At 41.0% G+C, this 22,814-nt stretch overlaps 1 protein-coding gene and 1 long non-coding RNA gene across 9 annotated transcripts in view; one reads left to right on the top strand and one right to left on the bottom strand.

The window, feature by feature from the left end:
• Positions 1 to 7,387: 7,387 nt before the first annotated feature.
• Positions 7,388 to 9,307, bottom strand: LOC309636778. Its single transcript, XR_014250218.1, has 3 exons — positions 9,170 to 9,307; positions 7,755 to 7,871; positions 7,388 to 7,553 (listed from the first exon to the last, which is right to left on the bottom strand). It is a non-coding gene; the product is annotated as an uncharacterized lncRNA (long non-coding RNA).
• ANKRD42 (ankyrin repeat domain 42) overlaps positions 9,198 to 22,814 on the top strand; it is a 119,331-nt gene continuing 105,714 nt past the window's right edge. For 4 of the 8 annotated variants that reach the window (XM_082410146.1, XM_082410148.1, XM_082410144.1 and 1 more), the window contains exons 1-3: positions 9,203 to 10,710; positions 14,329 to 14,495; positions 22,591 to 22,698. In XM_082410146.1, coding sequence (XP_082266272.1) covers positions 9,552 to 10,710; positions 14,329 to 14,495; positions 22,591 to 22,698 — 1,434 coding nt within the window. In that variant the 5' untranslated portion in view covers positions 9,203 to 9,551. Of the gene's footprint in view, positions 10,711 to 14,328; positions 14,496 to 22,590; positions 22,699 to 22,814 lie in introns of all 8 variants that reach the window. The other 4 variants (XM_082410143.1, XM_082410145.1, XR_014250193.1 and 1 more) reach the window with 3 other exon arrangements.

Here is a 22,814-nt window from a genome sequence, read left to right as displayed (position 1 = left end):
ATGAGCAGCAAAATTGAAGGCTCGAAAACACTTCATGTGTTTTTATATGGTTAAAACCCAGTAATGTTGAATAGAACGAGTCTTCTTGGTCATGCTAAGGAGTTTGTATTACACTGATGACCACAGCAGACACTAGAAATTTTAAACAGAGGTGATATCCTATCTGCATCTAAGGTTGGCCTTTGTTTTTAAAGAATCAAGTGAATAAAAATTTAAAGAGATTAGCAAATGCTACAGAGAGGTCCAGTGAGAAAACGTGTCCACTGAATTTGAGAGAGAGAAACACATGTGATACCCCAACATATGAATATATATGAACAATGTCATGGAAGAAATGCTGGGGTCTGCATCTAAAAATGTAGGCAAAACTTCCTGTTGTGCCTTTTTTGGGGAAGACCATAACTTTTTACCAAATGCTTAAAATGCTTAAAAGTATGTCACAATCAAGAGGAAGGCGACATTGAAACCTACAAGTGTACCAAGGGTATTTGGGAAACAAACATTTAAAGACTCATAGGTGGGAACGTGAGAAATAAGCACAATTAAAGAAGTAAAATAAAACCAGCAATGGGAAAAAAATTTTTTTTTCAAATAGGTAGTCAACAAAGTTACGAAATACGGAAAAATTGAGAAGTATCGCCTACTGACTGAAGAACAGTTGAGTATGGGTGAGAGGTGACAAAATAATAAAATCTGCTCATCTATGAAATTTAACTGGAGAGATTTAATTGTAGTTGGACAAATAGAGATGTTAGCACTTAACGTTAAAAGGAACTTGTTGGAGAAACAGATTGAAGACAGATGACTGATAGGTCAGTCTCAGAGCTAGAAGGAGATACTATCAATAGCACAAGAGGATTTAGTTGGAATGGCGGAGGGACAGTATTTCTCTGACATGTTCATAGGTAGTTGCAGTTGAAATTGAGAATTCCTAGTTTTTGTTTGATGTAGATGTCGGGTATTGATTTAGAAGTGTGCCCCCCAACTTGGCTGTGCATTAGAATCATGGTGAATGCTAAGAAGAGATTGCTTATCTCGAGAGTCTTATTTAGTAGATTCTCATTCAGAGACACCTCTAATATTTAGCTCCATAGCTTTTTAAACACCAAAACTAATGTTTTATGTCAATTACATCCCATTTAAAAAAAACTCCATAGTTAATTCTATTATAATAAACAGCCAGATCTGACAACTGACCTAGAAATCAGCAACACCTAATTTTAGCCCCTTAAAAAAACAGAAAAGTAGTAGTCAACACATACTATTAGGAACTAGAACCATTATTTTACACAAGAGAGTATAGCAAAGAAAGCTAAAGGAAGCCTCAGGGAAGCTGGAATATTGTCTTGTTTTTTTGGGCCACACCGTGCAGCATGTGGATGTTAGTTCCCTGACCAGGGATCGAACTCACGCCCCCTGCAGTGGAAGCGCAGAGTCTTAACCACTGGATCGCCAGGGAAGTCCCTGGAATACTGTCTTTTGAAATAAGAGTTGAAGTTTGTGAGAAGAAATAAAAGGAATATTGTATTAAAATCTACAAATTTCATTGTTCATACCCTCTTTACAATGTTCTCGGATTTCAACATAATTTACCTACTTTTAAACTTCCAACTTTTAGGTTCCATTAAATACTACAAAGTAATTTGTTATTCAGCTCAAAATAAGCTTTGGGGAGAAAAATAAGGACCTAATTATTATATATATTAAAAATTTAATAAATACTGTATGATATCACTATATGTGGAATCTAAAAAATAAAACAAACTAGTGAATATAACAAAAAAGAAAACGACTCACAAATATAGAGAACAAACTAGCAGTTACCAGAGAGTGAAGGGGGAGGGGCAAGATAGGAGTAGGTGATCAAGAGGTACAAACTACTATGTAGAAAATAAATAAGCTATAAGGATATATTGTACAGCACAGGGAATCTAGCCCATATTTTATAATAACTATAAATGGAATATAGCCCTTAAAAATTGTGAATCACTGTGGTACACCTGAGACTTACATATATTTCCACTATATTTCAATATTAAAAAAAGAAAAAAACTTAAAGATTCTCACAGAATAGTTTAACCTAAAATAGACAATTCTAGATTCTAGTTACATTTTCCTGGCTGTCTTTCTTTACAGCCTATTTAACATCTAACGAATGCTTTGAGGGGTTTATACAAAACATTCAGGAAGATATAAGGAGGCATCTAAGCATGTCTACAAATGGAAAGATTTAGCTGACTGAAGAGGTAATCTGGAGGTAGAAATGGAAAATCATACTAGTGTCAAGAAAGACCTGAACTTCTACTATAGGAGTAGGAAGTTTCCTCCTACTCCTATATGGGGTCAGCTCTCTGTAATAATGGACACTTTGTTGGGCAGGTGGGGAAGAGCAAGTTAAAGAATAAGAGCAAAAAAGCACCCATGGGGTGCCCCAGTGTGGGATTAGAGGTGAGCATCAAAGGGAAAGAAAGAATGCTTAGGAAGCAAGAGGGTATATAGGCAGAAAAGAGTAGAGACGGTTACCAAAATCCACTTAATTCTTGTCCTGGAGTTGGACCTACTCCCTCCTCTAGAACTAGATGGAAAGAGCTGGTTTACAGGGGATCAGAGGAACAACCTGACATCACCTCACTTCGGAAAAATTGAGGTAGAGATGGAGGACTAGCCAATTTTGCTCATTGTAAGAATAAGCTTCCTACTTAAAAGGGTTTTGAGTCTCTGGAATGCTGAGATGCCCACTTCAGTGTGTTCTGAAACCTGTTTCACTTGAGAAACTTCCTTCATAGTCAGTCCCTCACTTACCTTGAAATCCTGTGCAATCTGGTTTTTTTTTTTTATATGTATTTGTATACGTATAGTAACACTAATCTTCATTTATCAATTTCCCCCCTCCTTTCCTTTTAATTAATTAATTTATTTATTTTTGGGTGTGTTGGGTCTTCGTTTCTGTGCGAGGGCTTTCTCCAGTTCCAGCGAGCGGGGTCCACTCTTCATTGCGGTGCGCGGGCCTCTCACTGTCGCGGCCTCTCTTGTTGCGGAGCACGGGCTCCAGACGCGCAGGCTCAGTAGTCGTGGCTCATGGGCCTAGCCGCTCTGCGGCATGTGGGATCTTCCCAGACCAGGGCTCGAACCCGTGTCCCCTGCATTGGCAGGCAGACTCTCAACCACTGCGCCACCAGGGAAGCCCTGCAATCTGGTTTTAGCATCTTGCCTATTTCATTAAAATTGCTGTCCTGAATATTATCAACGACTCCTTGCCAAAACCAGTGTGCTTTTCTTAGCCTCTTAATCGCTCTTGGCCCATATACTTCTTCTTCTTCTTTTTTCAATTGAATTTTCTTTTTTAAAAATTTTATTTATTTTTGGCTGCGTTGGGTCTTTGTTGCTGCTCACGGGCTTTCTCTAGTTGCAGCGAGTGGGGGCTACTCTTCGTTGCGGTGCACGAGCTTCTCATTGTGGCTTCTCTCATTGCGGAGCACAGGCTCTAGGGGCGTGGGCTTCAGTAGTTGTGGCACACAGGCTCAGTAGTTTTGGCTCATGGGCTCTAGAGCACAGGATCAGTAGTTGTGATGCACAGGCTTAGCTGCTCCGTGGCATGTGGGATCTTCGTGGACCAGGGCTCAAACCCGTGTCCCCTGCATTGGCACACGGATTCTTAACAACTGCACCACCAGGGAAGCCCTATACTTCTTAATCTTTTTTTGCTTTATGTGACAGTGCATGTTTTCCTGTGCTTTTATAGTTTTACTTAGGAATTTTTTAAAAATTAAAAAATACCAGAAGTATAGAAAATAGTCTCCTTTCATATCTTTTTCTATAGTAACCACTGAGTTAACAAGTTAGTATAGATCTTTACCAAATTTTGAAAAAAATTTTTAAAAAGTAGTTTTTTGAAATCAGATGACACCACGTATGTATTCTTCTGCCTCTTTTTTCATTTACTCTATCTTACAACTCTTTCCATTTTGATTAATGCACGTAGATCTGCATTTCTCCCCGTGTAATATTTCATCATATGAATATAGCATAATTTATTTAGCCATTCTTTCCCTGATGTATATTCAAGTTCCTAATTATTTACAAAATGTTGCAATGACTATCCTAGTACATACAGCTGAGCAAGTTATTTTTGAAGATTTTACAACTGAATAGTTGCTGGTTCAAAGTTAATGTGTACTTAGAATTCTGACAGATACTGCCAAATTGTCCTTCATGGGTCACGCCAATTTAGCCTTTCACCAGCAGGATCTTCAGTGCTTTGTTTAGCCAACCTCTTCCAAAACTCATTATCCATAATCTTTTAGTTTTTATCATTGTGATGCACAAACAGCAGTCTTTCTCTATTGTGAATATCCTTTCTTTTGTAATATGCTCTTGGTATTTTTGTTTTTTGCTCATTAATTTTTCAATCGACTTACCCTTTTTTTAAAAAAAAATTAATTTATTATTTATTTTTGGCTGCATTGGGTCTTTGTTGTTGTGCATGGGCTTTCTCTAGTTGCGGTGAGTGGGGGCTACTCTTCGTTGAGGCGTGCAGGCTTCTCATTGCGGTGGCTTCTCTTGTTGTGGAGCATGGGCTCTAGGTGCATGGGCTTCAGTAGTTGTGGCTCGCAGGCTCAGTAGTTGTGGCTCGCAGGCTCTAGAGCGCAGGCTCAGTAGTTGTGACACACGGGCCTAGTTGCTCCACGGCATGTGGGATCTCCCCGGACCAGGGCTCGAACCCATGTCCCCTGCATTGGCAGGTGGAATCTTAACCACTGTGCCACCAGGGAAGCCCCTATCGACTTACTCTTTAACACTGAGTTAAATTGTTAGAAGATAATAAACATTAAGCCTATCTCTGGTCTCAACTTTATGGTAATGTATCTTGTGGCATAAACATTTAAGTTTATAAACTTTTTTTCTGTGGGGCTTGTTTTGCTTAAGAAGGCCTTCCTAAGATTTATAAAAGAAATTTTCTGTATTTCCTTCTAACACTTTAATATCTTTTAATTCTTCTGAAATTTTTGTATATGGAAATTCTGAAGAGCCCTCATTTCTCTATTTGAAATGCCACCTCTATAATAAACACAAACATAAATAAAAAGGGGGTTATTTCAGGATTTTAGTTTGTTCCACTAATCTATTTGTCCAGTCCTGTTCCAATACTATCATGTTCTAAATACTCTAGCCTTACAGTTCTGATATGTATTTGGGTAAGTCCTCAGTAGTTCCTCTTTTTCAAAAATGTTTTGGTTAATACTGCACATTTATTCTTCCAGATAAATTTTAAAAACATCTTGCCCATCTCCACTAAAAATTACATTAGAATTTGTACTTGAAATGCAACAAATTTACAGTTTGAAGAGAATCGTTATCTTTACAGTACTGAGCCTACTCATGTAGGGAACACAGGTTATCTTTCCATTTATTTGGATCTTCTGTAACATCCATAAATGAAGTTTTATGATTTTTGTCACATAGGTTTTGTTCATTTTAATAATTTACTTTTAAAATATTTATTTGGCTGCTTCGGGTCTTTAGTTGCAGCACATGGGCTCTTTTGTCATGGTGCACGGCCTTCTTTCTATTTGTGGCGTGGGCTACAGAGTGCGCGGGCTCAGTAGTTGTGGCACGTGGGCTCTCTAGTTGTGATGTGCAGGCTCTAGAGTGCACAGGCTTAGTTGCCCCGTGGCATGTGGGATCTTAGTTCCCTGACCAGGGCTCAAACCCGCATCCCCTGCATCGGAAGGTGGATTCTTAACCACTGGACCACGAGGGAAGTCCCTTTGTTCACTTCTTGATAGGTTAATTTCTAGGATATTTTGCCATCATTGCTGCTATTGTGAACAAGATCTTCCTTTACATTTAAAATTTTATTATATCTAGTATATAGGTAATCTTAATTCTGTAGGTTGCTCTGATAGCTTATTTTAATAAACTCTTTATTCTAATATTTAATGGTATTTTACAGTTGTCTTAGATTTTCCAGGCATACAATTATCATTTGTCTTAATTTCCTTTCCAATTTCATATTTTATCTTGCTTATTATACTGTGTCCAAAATTCTCAGAACAAGGCAGAATTATAGGAATGATAGCAGATAACCTGGACTATGACATTAGCATGCTGTTTATTTCTGGTTGATACCCTTCATCCAGTTAAGCAAACTTCCTTTTATTACTTGCTTAATATGAATTTTATTTTCTTCTTTTAAAATCAGTAATAGATGCTAATTTTTCAAGTGCTTTTTCAGTATCAATTAAGATCATAGTTTTTATCTATTAATGTAGGAAATTTTCATTACTATATTGTCTAATGTTGACCCATCCTGTACTAGTAGGATAAACCCAGCTTGGTTATGACATTATTCTCTAAATGTACTGCTGGCTTCATAGTTTCCTTAGGATTTTTGCATGTATATTCATAAGTGAGACTGAGGTGTTAAGTTTTTCTTCACTATCCTTGTTTAGATTCTGTTGGGGTTATGCTACCTTCAAAGTTGGAAAGTACTCCATTTTCCTCTATGCCTTGTTCCTAGTGACTTTTGTCTGGGATACGTAAGGCATTCTTATTTTTTTTACAATTTTCATTTATTTTTATTTTTGGCTGCGTTGTGTCTTTGTTGCTGTGTGTGGGCTTTCTCTAGTTGCAGTGAGTGGGGGCTACTCTTTGCTGCGGTGCGTGAGCTTCTCATTGAGGTGGCTTCTCTTGTTGTGGAGCACTGGCTCTAAGGCATGAAGGCTTCAGTAGTTGTGGCAGGTGGGCTCAGTAGTTGTGGCTCACGGGCTCTAGAGCGCAGGCTCAGTTGTTGTGGCGCATGGGCTTAGTTGCTCCGCGGCATGTGGGATCTTCCCGGACCAGGGCTCGAACCCGTGTCCCCTGCATTGGCAGGCTGATTCTTAACCACTGCGCCACCAGGGAAGCCCAGGCATTCTTTTATAATTATCAGTTTATTAACGTTTTCTAACTCTTGAGCCAATTTTTTTAAATTTATATTTTCCCAAAAAATTGTCCAAGTCAATTTTCAAGATTATTAGTATAAGTTTACACTACATAATTCACTTGTTTTCAAAGTCCCTCATATCTGTAATGTGTTCCCTTTGCTTCTGATATTGTTTTCTCTCCTCTTCTTCCTCAGATTTGCTGTCTATTTATTGTTCTTTTTGAACACCAGCTACTATTATGATCAATTTTATTTTCTATTTCATTAACTTCTGCTTTTATTTTTAATTCCTTTCAAGTTTATTTTGGGAGATTTTACTTTTTCTGCTTCTCTGTGTTTCTGTTTCCTTTTCTGATCCTTTCAACCAAGTGTGTATCCTTTAAGAGTGTGCTGCCTTCATAGTTTCCTTAGGATTTTTGCATGTATATTCATAAGTGAGACTGAGGTGTTAAGTTTTTCTTCACTATCCCTCAGTGTGTTTATCCATACAACAGAGCAAAAAAGTAATGCCTTTACCATTATTATATAACTGGCTACAAACACTGTATTAATTTGGAGTTCAGTCATAGTGGGTTCCAACTCCCCACCACCTAGTTATGTGATCTTGGCCAAATCTTGATTTCTTCACCTGTAAAAACAGAAATAATAATACAGAGTAAGTTTAAGACTATTTGCAAATCATTTAGCATAAAAACTGGCCCATATTAATAACTCAATAGATGTCTGGTAAGACAATAGGCCTCAGTTGCCCCATTTCCAAAAATGAGAGGATTGGGCTGACTAATCCCAAATTCCTTTCCAACTGAAAAATTTTACTTTTTTTTCTTACTTTTCTTTTGGCCACGCTGAGCAGCATGCAGCATCCTAGTTCCCCGACCAGGGATCAAACCCATGCCCCCTGCAGTGGAAGCGCAGAGTCTTAACCATTGGACTGCCAGCGAAGTCCCTGAAAAATTTTACTTTCAATCTATCAGTTCATCCACCAGACAATCAACCAACCATCAACCCACTCACTCACCCACACAACAGTTAGTAAACCCTTCCCTTCAACTAAGTATTCTAGATGATGTCATGATGAATAATGATAGTTTCTACCTTCCAGAAGGTCAGAGTCCGTGGGGGGTAGGGGTGAGCACCAACTGTTAAATAGGTAATTGTAATACAGTATGATAAGTCGTCTAATAAAGGCTGTGGGAATTCAGAGACTTCGAGGAGTATGCACAGCAAAATCAAAGATCTAGGTTGGAAACTAATGCAGGGACTTAATACTTACTAGCTGTGTACCCTCAGGCCAATTAACTTTGGTGCTATACTTCTCTAACTGTAGAAAGGAACGGTAATACTATCCTGGTAGGTTATGTTAAGGATTAAACAGAAAAACTAATATAAAGCGCTCAGTACAGTGCCAGACTCATCATAAGAACTCAACAAATGGAAGTTATTAATGTTACAAAAGGCCATGGAAGTTAAAGGCATTTACTGTATTTGAAGAGAGGAAAGGTAGGGTCACGGGAATTTGCCAGCTGTGTTCACTAAACAAAACCTGTGGCAAAAGCATGGGAAAAAACAGGGTAAGAGGAGAATCAAGGTGGGTGATGCCCTTGGAGGGCAGAGAATTCTAATTTCTGTGTTTTCAGCTGCTAGCACAAGACCTGACCGATATATTTGCTATAAATATGAATGGAAGAATACACGTTATGCAATAGGGTTGCAGAAAAAGATCTGCGCCAAACTGTTGAAAGTAAACATTTTACAGTGAAAGGAACCTTGGAGTCAGGAGACCTGGTGCAGTCTTTTGACTAATGACCTGTGTTTTTTTTTTTTTTTTTTTTTAATTATTAGCACCTTTAATTATTATTTATTTATTTATTTATTTTTTGGCTGTGTTGGGTCTTCGTTTCTGTGCGAGGGCTTCCTCCAGTTACGGCAAGCGGGGGCCCCTCTTCATCGCGGCGCGCGGGCCTCTCACTATCGTGGCCTCTCTTGTTGCGGAGCACAGGCTCCAGACGCGCAGGCTCAGTATTTCTGGCTCACGGGCCCAATTGCTCCGCGGCATGTGGGATCCTCCCAGACCAGGGCTCGAACCCGTGTCCCCTGCATTAGCAGGCAGACTCTCAACCACTGCGCCACCAGGGAAGCCCGACCTGTGTTTTTATACTGGCTTCACAACTTATCTGCTGTTAGATCTTAGCAAATTACTGATACCCTGAATCTCCTCACCTGTAAAATGGGGATAACACCTACCTTACAAAATTAGTGTGAGAATTAGTACCAAGCGATTATCAAAGAGCCTGGCAGTAGTAACACGCAACAATGATAGCGCTGCAGCTGCTAACTCCTTCGTTAGGTCTTTTGTCCATACTTATGAAATGATTGGGTAAGAATATATTTTCTCCAGTGCTCCAACCAGCACTGAAAAATGACACTCGGTTTGCCGAGGATAAAAGGCCCCGTCTGGCCCGAGGCACACACGCAGGTCACCTACGCCGACTGCAGTCCTGGAGTCTCCACGTGCGTCGCCGAGCCACGGCGGGCGCGACCTATGCCAGGCCGTTATAGAGGCGGGGCCTAGACAGGCTGAATGTGAGACCGAGCGGAATTTCACCGAAAACCAGTCCACTCCACCATGTCTAGAGGAGAAGCCTTGGGGGAAAAAAAAAAAAAAAAAAAAAAAAAAAAAAAAAATTGCAGGGAAGCCGGAAGTGACGCACGACCTCGAGGAACCGGAAATGACCGCAGCACGCCGGAAGTTTACTCATTTCCAAGGCGACGGCTCCACCACCGCTGCAACCAGGTGGCTGGAGTCGGGACGCTGGAAAGCGACTCGGAGGAGAGGGTACTCGCAGACGGCGGCCGCCGCCACAGCGAATCGCGGGGAGTAGCAACCAAAGACGGCGGCCGCCGCACCAGCCATCGCGTGTGGAGGATAAACGGCCGGCACGGCCATCGCGGCGACCAATCCAGGGAAAGAGTTAGCGAAGGCCAGGGCTTTAGTCGTAGCGAAGACAGGGAAAGAATCCGTGAAGGCAGCGACCACCGCTGCAGGGTACCGACGGGAAGAGCAAGTGAAGATGTCGGCTTCTCCCGCAATGACTCGAGAAGGGTCAGTGAAGACCTGGGCCACCGTCGCAGTGTCTCTCAGGAGGGAGTCAGGGGAGACGGTGGCCACCGTCCCAGCAACTCTTGGGAGAGAGTAAGGGGAGACTGCAGCAGCGACGTGAGTTTAAGTGAAGTCGGAAGCCACCCCACTAGTGACTCCGGGGGAACGGTCAGAGGAGACCGCGGCCTCCGTCTCGGTGGGACTTGGGAGGGAGTCAGGGAGGTCCGGGGTCCCCGAACCAGCGACTCCGGGGAGAGAGGCAGTGACGACCACAGCCGCCGCCTCAGTGGCTCTTGGGAGGGCGGAAGTGTGGATGGCGGCCGCAGCCTCAGCGGTTCCTGGGAGGAGGGGGTGAGTGAAGACCGCGGCTACGTGGCCAGCGACTCCTCCGTGGTGAGCGTCAGCGAAGACGCCAGCCGCCGCCGCTTCTGGGAGAGAGAAAGCGAAGACGAAGGTTCCCGCTGCCGGGGCTTCTGGGAGAGAACGACGGAGGACGGCGTCCCCGGGCCTAGCGACGACGAGAAAGACAGCCGCTGCTGCACTGGCTCGTGGGTGACAGCGAGCGAAGACCGCCGCAGCAGCAGGGGCCTGGACTCGACTCCTCCCCGGAGTCCGACGGGTCGCACCATGCCCGGGGTGTCCGGTTCAGGCCCCTCCACCTCCTCCACGGAGACTGCGACCCCGTGTGAGTCAGATTACTTCGCTGGCCCTCGTCTCTGCCACACTCCTTTTCTCACTTCAGCTCACAGGAGCTTCGCCCCTTCTGGCAGTTCCCTTTCTCACCTGTTACTCATCATTTCCCTTAATTGACCTGTTTTCAGTAGGTCCCAAAGCTGCTCACCTGGCCCCCATCCTTCCTCATTTCAGCTTTACTTCCTTTTTTATTTTAATATCTGCGCGCGTTCCTGAGACTTCGTTCCCAGCTGACATCAACTCTTGTTAAAATGTATGGACCCTTTTAAATTCTTACCGTCTCTGCAGCGTTTGACTCTGTGGAGATAATATTAGACTTATCTCATTTTCTTCCTTCCACTCTACTGACTCCATCTATCTATCCATCTATCTGTCTGTCTATCTATCTATCTATCTATCTATCTATCTATCTATCTATCTATCTATCTACCTATCCTTCCACTCTACTGACTCGTATCTATCTATCTATCTATCTACCTACCTACCTACCTATCTACTTATCTACCCTGAATTTTCTTCTATCCTCTTCTTAAAACGTTGCTTTTTTCCTTGGATAGTGCCATCATTAGTGCTTTTTTCCTTGTCATGTACTATGGCTTCAACCCTACTGACGACCCCAGAATTCATTCAGTCATCCAGTAAATATTTATTGAGTGGCTATTATGTGCTTTGTCTTAAGGATATGTAAGCAGAGAAGACAGGCACATTCCTTCCTCCTAGTGGGGAAGATGAATACTCAGCAAGTAATTACTGGTGTGATGAATGCTATAAAGAAGAGTAGAGGGCCATTGGCTCCAGTATAGGGTGAGGTTGGGGATCAGAAAAAGCTGCCTAATACTGAGACACAGCTAACACTGAGAACTCAACTCCAGACCTCTCACTGGAGCTGCAGACTCATATGTACAACTCCTTTCTGCAACTCTTCCATGGGCACCTCAAGATCAACACATTCAAAATATAATTTTGTATTCATATGCCCTCTCTGTCCTTTAGTGTTCGCTGTCTCAGTGGCAGTACACCACTTATGTAACTAAGCCAGACACCTTGGAGTTGTCCTGTTACTTTTCCCTTATTTCACCCACTATATCCATCCAAGTTCAATTCATCCTGTTTCCTTAATACATGTTGAATCTGTCTCCTTTTCTGTTCCTACTGCCATTCACTTGGTTGAGGGTCTCAACCTCTCTGGTGTAGACTACTGTAGGTATCTTCCTACATGGTCTCCCTGAGTCTCTACTCTTGCCCTTTGCTCAATGAATTCGCCTCACTGCAGCCAGCCATATAGACTCAGCATTACAAATCTGATCATTCTTATTCTTCTGCTTAAAATCCCTCAATGACTCCCCACTCTCTGCTCAAGTTCAACAAGTTCCAGCACAGCCTGCCTCTTGTCTAATTCTAGCCTCTTTTCCTTCCACTTTATGCTTCAACAATAGGGTGGGTATTTTTATAGTTTCTTGACCTGTCCAGGATGCCTTTCCCCGCATCCATTTCACCTGGCAAATTACTGCTAATCCTTGAAGATTCATCTTAGGTGTTACCTTCTCTAAAAATCTTTTTCTGCTCTCCTTCCCTCCTACCCTAGCTGAGTTAGAAGTCTTCTGTGCTTTCATGACTTCTTATGAATATTTCTGTCATTGCTCTTACTACATTATTTTGTAATTTGTGTTTGTATATCTCTGTGAGTTCCTTGAGGATAGAGACCATGTCTTCTTTATCTTTTTATCCTTATGGTAGATACCAGATTAATGTTGAGTGGATGGATGGGTGGATGAATGAATAAATTGGAACGAAATGTGGTGAGAAAAAAGGCTGTCAAATTAGATGGAGCCAAGTTATGGGAGGGCATAGACTGTCATACTGAGGGTTTGGATTTGGTTCTCTAGACTAGCAGTGGATAACCAGAAGCAGTTCAGAGTGGAGGATGAAGTGATCAGAATAGTGTCCTTGTATACGATGGATTAGAGTGTCCCTGTATAAAATGTATTAGAGTGGGTAGAACATCATTTGTAGATCTTGCAGTACTAGTTTAAAGGAGAATAATGGAAGTCCCTGGAGGTCCAGTGGTTAAGACTCCGTGCTTCCACTGCATGGGGCATGGGTTCGATCCCTGGTCGGGGAACTAAGACCCCACATGCCTTACGGCATGGCCAAAATATAAAAAAAACAAACATAAAGGAGTGTAATGAAGGTCTGACCTAGGGGATTAACATCATTAAACATTTACCAAGTGGTTTGGTTTTCTCGGGGTGCTTCCTTACTCTCTTTCCCGTATGCATAGACCTTAATTGTTCTTCAAAGACTTGCTCGAGTGTTTCCTCCTCCTCCTTTATTTTACCTGTAATCTCTTAGGATGTTACTGTCAGGTTTTCGATTTCATTGAATTTATCCCAATAGATTTTAAAGTGTCAGTGGAAAGAAAATGTCTTAAATCCATGTCTATTCATTGTGTTATCGTAGTGCCTGGCATACGGTAAATGCTCAGAAAGGACTTTTGAGTAAAATGCATAGCATTTTGCTAAGGGTTGGTGTAAGATATGATTTCAGCCGTCAAGAAATTAACATGCTAATTGTGGAGAGAGGACATATACATAGATAAATAGTAATACAAGGCTGCATAGATTGTCTGCCAGAGGTGTTGGTGAGTTCTTTTCAAAACAATTTGAGGTCAGGAATTGTGCCTGTTTGTTTGGTTTAGGAAATGCTTTGATTGAACTATTTACTTCTTCCTTCTCCAACAACTGTCTGTTCGTGCTTAGATACTTTTATTACTTCTGGTTCACAATGCACATTAAAATATTTCATGGTACAATAAGGCTGACAATCCAGTCTTGATGTTTGGAACATTATATTATAAAATATAAGACGCTAGAATATACGAAGTAAAAATTGTGACCTGCCATTCCTTTCTTAGTGTAGGACATATGAGAAAGATATGAAAAATATTAGTAAAATATATCTGCCTATGTGAGATAAGGTTCTGGTAAAGTCTTTTTCACTGGAGAGTAGGCCTTTGTTACAGAGAATAGCTGGGCAGATTTCAAAGTGGTTACCTCTCTCCTCCTTTACCAAAGACATGAGGTGATTTTTCTTGGTTTTTCACAGTGATAACCTGGTGGAGTTTTGAAGGTAAAATCTATGAAAATGAGGGGACCTCCTCTAAGACTATGGCCCTGAGGAGTTTCTCACTGTTAGGCTACTACATACCCAGCCCCCAGCAATTTTTCAAAATTACTATTTAAGTGCTTTTAGAAGCTTATGGTTCTAGTGGCTTCTGATCCAGGTAAGCTGAACTTGACCGTGTTTCTCTGTATTTGCCTGTCTCTCCAAATTCAGGGTGGCCGTTTGTCCTGAGACCTCAATTCTTTGATGAGTGCAAGAAAAGTTGTTGATTTTCAGTTTGTTCTGCTTTTTTCCTGTATGGATGGGGGTGAAACGTCCATGCTCTTTACATATTAGAGCTGAAATTGAAGTCAGATTAAGATGTTAATCACAAACATCTTTGTAGTAAATTATTTGGAAAGCCAAAGTGATTTTGTACTTTCAGTTTGATCGTTGCTTTAGTCTTTTTTTAGTTTTGTAATATATTTTAAGCAATTTTGTTTTTCAGTAGGTGCCAGGAAGAAAGTGCATTTTGGTAGCATACATGATGCAGTACGCGCTGGAGATGTAAAGCAGCTTTCAGAAATAGTAGAACGTGGTGCCAGCATTAATGAAGTTGACGTTCTCCATAAATTTACCCCTTTACATTGGGCAGCACATTCTGGCAGTTTGGAGGTAAGAAACTATTATAAATTATTAAACTGGGGTAAGTTTAGCGCTGTTGACAGTTTTGTAAATTTAGCAAACAGGACTGAGGCCTTATGCTAGGCACTGAAAACATTTTTCTTTTCTTTTTTTTTTAAAAATTTATTTTATTGAAGTATAGTTGATTTACAATGTTTTGTTAATTTCTGCTGTGCAGCAGAGTGATTCAGTTATACATTTATATACAAATATTTTTCTTTTCAGTTCAGTCTGACATTTGGGTGTTCTGGTTACCTTTGTAGTAAGTTATCCTAAAACTTGGTGGTATAAAATAACCATTTATTTATGCTCAGGAGTGAACCGGGAATTTGGATTTCAGGGACAGCTTGTCTCTACTCCATGATGTTTGGGGCTCCACCTAGAAGATTTAAAAGCCAGGGCTGGAATCTTCTGAAGGCTTATTCACGCAGACATCTGGTAGTAGATGCTGGCTGTAGGCTGGGCCCCTTGACCCCTCTCCACGGGGGTCTTTTTGTGAGGTCCCCACACGTGGGTTAGTCTGTGCTTCCTCACAGGGTGGCGGCTGGGTTCCTAAGGCAAGCATAGAGGGTAACTTGCAGAGGATAACGTAATGCATACCTGGCTCTATCAAATCCTAATATTTTTGCTGTAGTTGCTTCAGATTTTTGGAAAAGAAATGGAGTATCACAGATACATTTGAAGTCCCTGAGCACCCCCCCCCCCAGGTGTCATTTCTCTCCTTCCAACTGCAGAGATAACTGTTACCCCGAATTTGGTGTTTATTATTACCGTATATGTTTTATGCTGTTATTACATGTGATTATATCACTGTTTTAAAGGGCATGTTTTATATAAATGTCATCATATTATTTGTATCATTCTGCAGCTTGCTTTTTTTGTTCAACAATGTGTTTTTGCATTTTAACGACATGGTTACATATATGTACTCTAGTTCATTCCTTTCAGCCATGTTGTAATAGTCTATTCTTAGATGAATATCAGAATTTATTGATTTTTTTGATTTATGGATATTTCATTGGTTTCAATTTTTCACTAGTACAAGCAGTGCTTAGTGAATATTTTTATGCACAATTTCTTTTTTTTATTAATTTATTTTATTGAAGCATAGTTGATTTACAGTGTTGTCTTAATTTCCGCTGTACGGCAAAGTGATTCAGTTATACGTATGTATATACATTCTTTTTCATATTCTTTTCCATTATAGTGTATCACAGGATATTGACTATAGTTCCCTGTGCTGTACAGTAGGACCTTGTTGTTTATCCATTCTGTATATAATAGCTTGCATCTGCTAATCCCAAACTCCCAATCCACCCCTCTGCCACCCCCCTCCCCCTTGGCAACTACAAGTCTGTTCTCTATGGCTGTGAGTCTGTTTCTGTTTCAGAGATAAGTTCATTTGTATGCACAACTTCTTATTCTTGGGCTGTGTGCAAAGCCAACTGGAATTTTTCTCATGATTCATGGTTGTGTGTGGGGAGCTTATTTTAGCTATTACATTTCCCCAGTCTGTAGGCTGTAGTAGGTCTATTCACTGTGCAACTCTCTTTTTTCCCTGCCACACAAACAGAGTCTGCTTTCCATGAATATGGCTTCTCTGTGTGATTTCTTTGTTTGGGCTTTTCTGCTTTTTGGAACCAAATCTGGTCCAAAGAATCTCTCTCCACCAGTTTGTGTGCCCCACTTGAACTGTAGGGGTTTTTGCTTTGGCCTTTTAGTGGCTTCCTCTCACCTGGGAGAAATGTGCCTTGACGGGTCTTTCTGTGCTTGCAGCCCTGCGTGGGGATTTTCTCTGCTGTTTCCTCCCACATCCCTGTTTGATCTATACTTTGGCAGCTTTCCCATCTGTTTTGTGGTTTCAGATATCTCCTAGCTTCATCAAAGATGGGGTTTTCTTGCTCTTTTTTTATTTTTTAAATGATTTTGAAGAGAGGAGGAAATACTGATTTTGCTCTGTCATATTTCAAATAGGATAGCACTTGTTGCTATACCATTTATTTCATCTCTTTCCTGGGATCTTTTCAGCTCCTCTGATTAACCTACCCTGCCTCCTCTAAAATTAGTGGTTTTCTTTATGCTCTTGCCAATGGGTGTCTCTCTTCAACTTTACACTCTCTCTCCAGGCCATTTTTAGACTTTCTTGGCTTAATCACTTCTACATAATAATTCATTGATTCGCTTTCTCTCCAGAATTTGAATTCTGGTTTCTGCATCCGGCGCTTATCAACAGCTCATGCATATCTGACTGGCATCTTAAATTTAGTTGGTCTAAAACTAAACTGTTATTCTTTCCCCTCCCTTTCTTAGTTTTCCAGGCTAATGTCCTTTGCATCACATTGAGTTGTCTCAGGATTTTACAGAAGCAAAACACAGTATCAACATTTGTCTAGGTCAAGTGCTTCATGATGCACATTGATGTAGTGAGAACTGATCCCTAAGTCAGTTGATTCTGTTCCGTCTTTGTCTCTCAAATTTGTCCTTTCCACCTTCATAGCCACTGCCTTAGAGCTACTTGATTTCCTTCTTTCCTGTCTTGTCTACTTCTAGTTCATAACTGGCATACAAAATTATTGCTCTAAAACAAAAATCTGCTATTACTTAAAACCTTCCTTAAGTCCCTGTAGTGACTCTCTATACCCTGTAGGATAAAGTTTAAGCTATTTAATATGGTAGAATTGCCTCTCCAACCTCATCTCCCATCAGACTTGTTTTATGCTGCAGTACTGGTGACTACTGTCGTTTCCCAAACTAGTCCAGTGTTTCATATTATCATAGACTGTGTACATGCCGTTTCGTCTGCCTGGTCTCACCTCTTCCCAGTGGTTAGCTTGTTGAAATCCAGGTCAGGTAGCACCCACTTGGCAGGGCCTTCTGTTTTCCCCGCTCAGTGTCCTCCAACTAGCAACTTTTCCCTCAATTTTATACACATTTAAAAAATTGTATTTATCACATTGAATTGCATTCTCTGTTAGATATTTTTTAATATTTTTTAATTGTTTTAAAGGAACTCCGTTATTTATTTATTTATTTATTTTTGGCTGTGTTGGGTCTTCGTTTCTGTGCGAGGGCTTTCTCTAGTTGCGGCAAGCAGGGGCCACTCTTCATCGTGGTGCATGGGCCCCCCACTATCGCGGCCTCTCCTGTTGCGGAGCACAGGCTCCAGACGCGCAGGCCTGGAATAGTGGCTCACGGGCCTAGTTACTCTGCGGCATGTGGGATCTTCCCAGACCAGGGCTCGAACCCGTGTCCCCTGCATTAGCAGGCAGATTCTCAACCACTGCGCCAGCAGGGAAGCCCTTTAATAGGGAAGCCCTTTAATATTTTTAAAAAAAAATATTTATTTATTTATTTTTTATTTATTTGGCTGTGCCGGGTCTTAGTTGCGGCATGCGAGATGTAGTTCCCTGTCCAGGGATCGAACCCGGGCCCCCTGAATTGGGAGCACGGAGTCTTAACCACTGGACCGCCAGGGAAGTCCCTCTCTGTTAGATTTTGAGCTCTTTGAAGGTACCATTTGGGTTTTATTTATCTTTTTTTCCACAGCATCTAGCATAGTGTCTGGCATATTGGAGTCACATTGCGGGTTCCCAATAAGTGTTTGTTGTATTGATGAATTTGTTGAATTAAATTTATATTTTTACTGTCTAGCATAGTGCATAGCAGCTGTTCAAGAAATGTTTGTTAAATTTTAACAAAAATAAATCTAAATCAAAAGGTTTTGGCGCCTTTCTACTTTCCCATTTGAGGATCATCTCCTAATTCTCTACTTGAGTACTGCATTAATACCTTTACATTTTATTATCCTTTCTGAAATTTCTTAAGACTCATGGTACTTATGTTGGTAGTATAAAATGATCACTAAATTAACAGCTGGTGAAAACTGTGCTTTGTTATACTTCCTTTTTTTTCTCCTGTCAGATGAAATCAGCTTTTGAGCCCCTGTAGGAAACTTATTTCAGATATACTTTGCACCTTCAGAATTTTCTTTTTTTAAGAAAACTTCTGTCTCTTTATTTTCTAGTTGATGAATCATTGTCATCATATTTTTGTTTAATTCATTAAACATAAATTTTTTAAAATTAATTAATTTATTTGGCTGCATTGGGTCTTCATTGCTGCGTGCAGGCTTTCTCTAGTTGCAGCGAGCGGGGGCTACTTTTCGTTGCAGTGTGCAGGCTTCTCATTGAGGTGACTTCTCTTGTTGCGGAGCCCAGGCTCTAGGTATGCGGGCTTCAGTAGTTGTGGCACGTGGGCTCAGTAGTTGTGGTGCACAGGTTTAGTTGCTCCATGGCATGTGGGATCTTCCTGGACCAGGGCTCCAACCGGTACCCCCTGCATTGGCAGGGGTGTTTTTAACCACTGTGCTAACAGGGAAGTCCCAACATAAGTTCTTTAAAAAATAATCTCTTTTAGTTCTCTAAAGCTATATGTAATAGCTGCTTTGAAGTCTTTATTTATTTATTTATTTATGGCTGTGTTGGGTCTTCGTTTCTGTGTGAGGGCTTCCTCCAGTTGTGGCAAGCGGGGGCCACTCTTCATTGTGGTGCGCGGGCCTCTCACTATCGCGGCCTCTCTTGTTGCGGAGCACAGGCTCCAGACGCGCAGGCTCAGTAATTGTGACTCACGGGCCCAGCTGCTCCGCGGCATGTGGGATCTTCCCAGACCAGAGCTTGAACCCGTGTCCCCTGCATTGGCAGGCAGATTCTCAACCATTGCGCCACCAGGGAAGCCCCTGCTTTGAAGTCTTTCTGAGTTGAGCATCTGGGCCCTCTCAGAGATGGTTTCTTTTTTTTTTCTTTTTTTTTTTTTTTTTGTCCACACCTCATGGCATGTGGGATCTTAGTTCCCTGACCAGGGATGGGACCCGTGCCCCCTGCATTGGAATTGCGGAGTCTTAACCACTGGACCGCCAGGGAAGTACCTCAGAGATGGTTTCTATCGATTCCTTTTTTTTCCTGTGTATGTGTTATACATTCTTGTTTTCTTTGTATGTCTCATAATTTTTTAGTTTGGACATTTTGAAAACTGGACATTTAATTTTTATTTTTTGCAGTGCTTAGTATTTATTAGGTGCCTTGAGTTTTGGTATGTATTGACAAAGTATATTGTCTATTCCTCACAATAACTTTGATATTAGAATTCTTTTTTAAAAAAATTTTGTTGAAGTATAGTTGATCTACAATGTGTTAATTTCTGCTGTACAGCAAAGTGACTCAGTTATACATATATATATATATATATCCTTTTTATTTAATATTTATTTATTTATTTATTCTAGGCTGTGTTGGGTCTTCGTTGCTGCGCACGGGCTTTCTCTAGGTGTGGCGAGTGGGGGCTATTCTTCGTTGCGGTGCGCGGGCTTCTCATTGCGGTGGCTTCTCTTGTTGCGGAGCATGGGCTCTAGGCATGGGGGCTTCAGTAGTTGTGGCACAGGGGCTTAGTTGCTCCACGGCATGTGGGATCTTCCCAGACTAGGGATCGAACCCTTGCCCCCTGTAGTGGAAGCGTGGCGTCCTAACCACTGGACTGCCAGGGAATTCCCCTCTTGTTTTTATTTTTAAGCCTGGCTTCATAGGGGTCACCCCTGGGTCAGCATAGCTTAGTGATCAGCCAGTGATTAATCAGAGGTTGTGCCTAAATACCTTGAGCCAGTAAGGAGTCCATCTTTTGCTGATAGATCTGTGTATGGTTTGGGGAATGTTCTCAAAGTCCAAGCAGTATACAAGTCAGCCTGGCTTTTTTTTTTTTTTTTTTTTTCCGCCTGTGTTTTCAAGGCCTTATGTCTAGCCAAGAATGTCTAGCCAACTTGGGACCTCTTCAGTCTTTCCTGAGTATGAGTGACTTTGTATATGTACACAGCTTTTTAGATCACAAGGGATAAGCGGAATCTTAGCAAGGCCCACTTTGGCTGTCTCATTTCTTGTATTTTTCTGTTAATTTTCTAGGTGGTTTTTAGTTTTGTTGTTTGCCCCAACAAGTATCATGACTTCAGGCTAGCTCTGATGTTGGCTTCCCTAAATTGTTGCCACTGAGGATTAGAATTGTTTTTGAAAATGTGCCTGGGCCTGGACTTTCCAGTCCCTCCAGCAGGGCAGTGGAGCTGCCCACCTGGGTAGAACTTACGCATCATGACGCTGGGGGTAAGGATCCTTGTAGTCCCAGGCTACTATGCCACGGGCTCTCCCTGTTCTGAGAATCAGTAGATTTTTCTTGAATAAATGCTTCTCATTTTGTTGTATGCCTTCCAGAGTCTTTAAATGGTTTTTTTTTTGGCCGCACCACGTAGCATGTGTGATCTTAGTTCCCCAACCAGGGATCAAACCCGTGCCCCCTGCAGTGGAAGCTCGGAGGCCTAACCACTGGACCGCCAAGGAATTCCCTAAATGGTTGTTTTTGACAACTTTGTCTAGCTTTGTCATTGCTTCTTGGGGAGGATTTACCAAGCTCCTCACTTAGCCATTTCTGAAGTCCTGCTGATTGGTCAGTTGATTTTTGACAAAGATGCAAAGGCAATCTAATGGAGAACAGATAGTATTTTTACTAAATGGTGCTGGCACAGTTGGACAGTCATACGTAAGAAAGTGAGCCTCAACTCATACTTGGTACCATATGTAAAAATGTACTGAAAGCGCTGATAAACAAATGTAAAACTTAACCTTATAGAACTTCTAGAAGAAAACATAGGAGTACTCAGTGAGTTACAAATCTTTGCTCAGTGAGTTACAAATCTTTGCAAATCATAAATATGACTAAGAACTTATAGCCAGAATATATGAGACTCTCACAATTCAATAGTAAGAAAACAGCCCAATTAAAAACGGGCAAATGACTTCAATAGACACTTTCTCAAAGAGGACATGTGGATGATAATGAGCACATGAAAAAAGTGTTCAACATCATTAGCCATTAGGGAAATGCAAATTAAAACCACAATTAGGTGTCACTACACACCTATTAGTATGGCAAAACAAAAACAAAAACATAACCCAGAGAAATGATAATAGCAAATATTGACAAGGATATGGAGCGACTAGAACTCTCATACACTGCTGGTAGAAATGTAAGATGGTACAGTCACTTTGGAAAACAGTTTGGCAGTTTCTTACAAAGTTAAACAACATATACTTACCTGTGTCCCAGAAATCTCACTTCTGCATATTTACCCCGGAGAGATAAATAACTTGTACATGAATGTTTACAGTGGTTTTATTCTCCAGTACCTGTACAGTGTTAGCATATAGTTGGTTCTCCATAAATATTTGTTGAGTAAATGAATGACTTACTGTGATTATTAGTGAGGTTCACCTCCACCCCCCATATTTTATTGGCCATTAATCTCCATGACAGGCAAATGATACCTAAATGATTAGCCTTTTCAAAAAATGATATCGCAATGATCGATGTGACAGTGTATCCCAATGATACAATCAATTCTTTTATAAAGAAAGAAACTTCTTTAAGGTAGAATCTACAAACTTGAACATATAAAGACAGTAACACTATATGTGGCACAGACCTCTAGTACTGAACTATATTGAGACTTAAGTTAATTTTAAAAAATCTTAAATGAAGATGTATTTTACTCCCCCACTTTGTTTAATATGCCACTTATTTTCTTTGAAAGTATCATCAGAATTACAGTGTCTTCTGTGATAACGAGAAGTTTCTGGACCCATTTAAAGATCTATGGCAGAGATTGTAAATTGGCAGCCATTGAGTGAATTTGACCACAGATGTGTTTTGTTTGTCTTGTAGAGTATTGGTCAAACATAAGATATGGACCAGCATTTCACTCACTGCAAAAACTGGCTGGGATTAAGTAGTATTTCACCTTGTGGACAAGGAATGTGGTCTCCAGTTTGCCACAGCTCCTACCACTCCATAGTGTTTACCCAACAGTAAGGCCAAATGTGGGTTACGATATCATTGTGCTTGTGCTTTTGTTTTTCTTATACCTGGCCCCCTCATTCACTTATGATGCTTCTCAGGCTGTAGTATTTCATGATGATAGACTAACTTTAAAGATATAAAAATGTTAAAAATATCTGCTAACATGGTTAACATGGGTATTTTCTTAACATAGTGTCTTCATTGGCTCCTCTGGCATGGAGCTGATGTCTCACAAGTAACGGTGAGAGGTTGGACAGCAGCTCACATAGCTGCAATCAGGGGACAGGATGCTTGCATGCAGGTAATAATAACTTTGGTTACTTTCTAAAAAAATTCAATAAGTTTAATTACTTTAGCATAGTTCTGTTGGGCTGTTGCCTTTATTCTAATCATTTGATCCCATAGACTTAGTAGTTC

Source organism: Balaenoptera physalus, assembly GCF_965194825.1.
Source record: "Balaenoptera physalus genome assembly, chromosome: 10".
Lineage (NCBI taxonomy): Eukaryota > Metazoa > Chordata > Mammalia > Artiodactyla > Balaenopteridae > Balaenoptera > Balaenoptera physalus.
The sequence above is the reverse complement of the archived record's forward strand: the minus strand, read 5'-3'. Positions and strand labels throughout refer to the sequence as shown.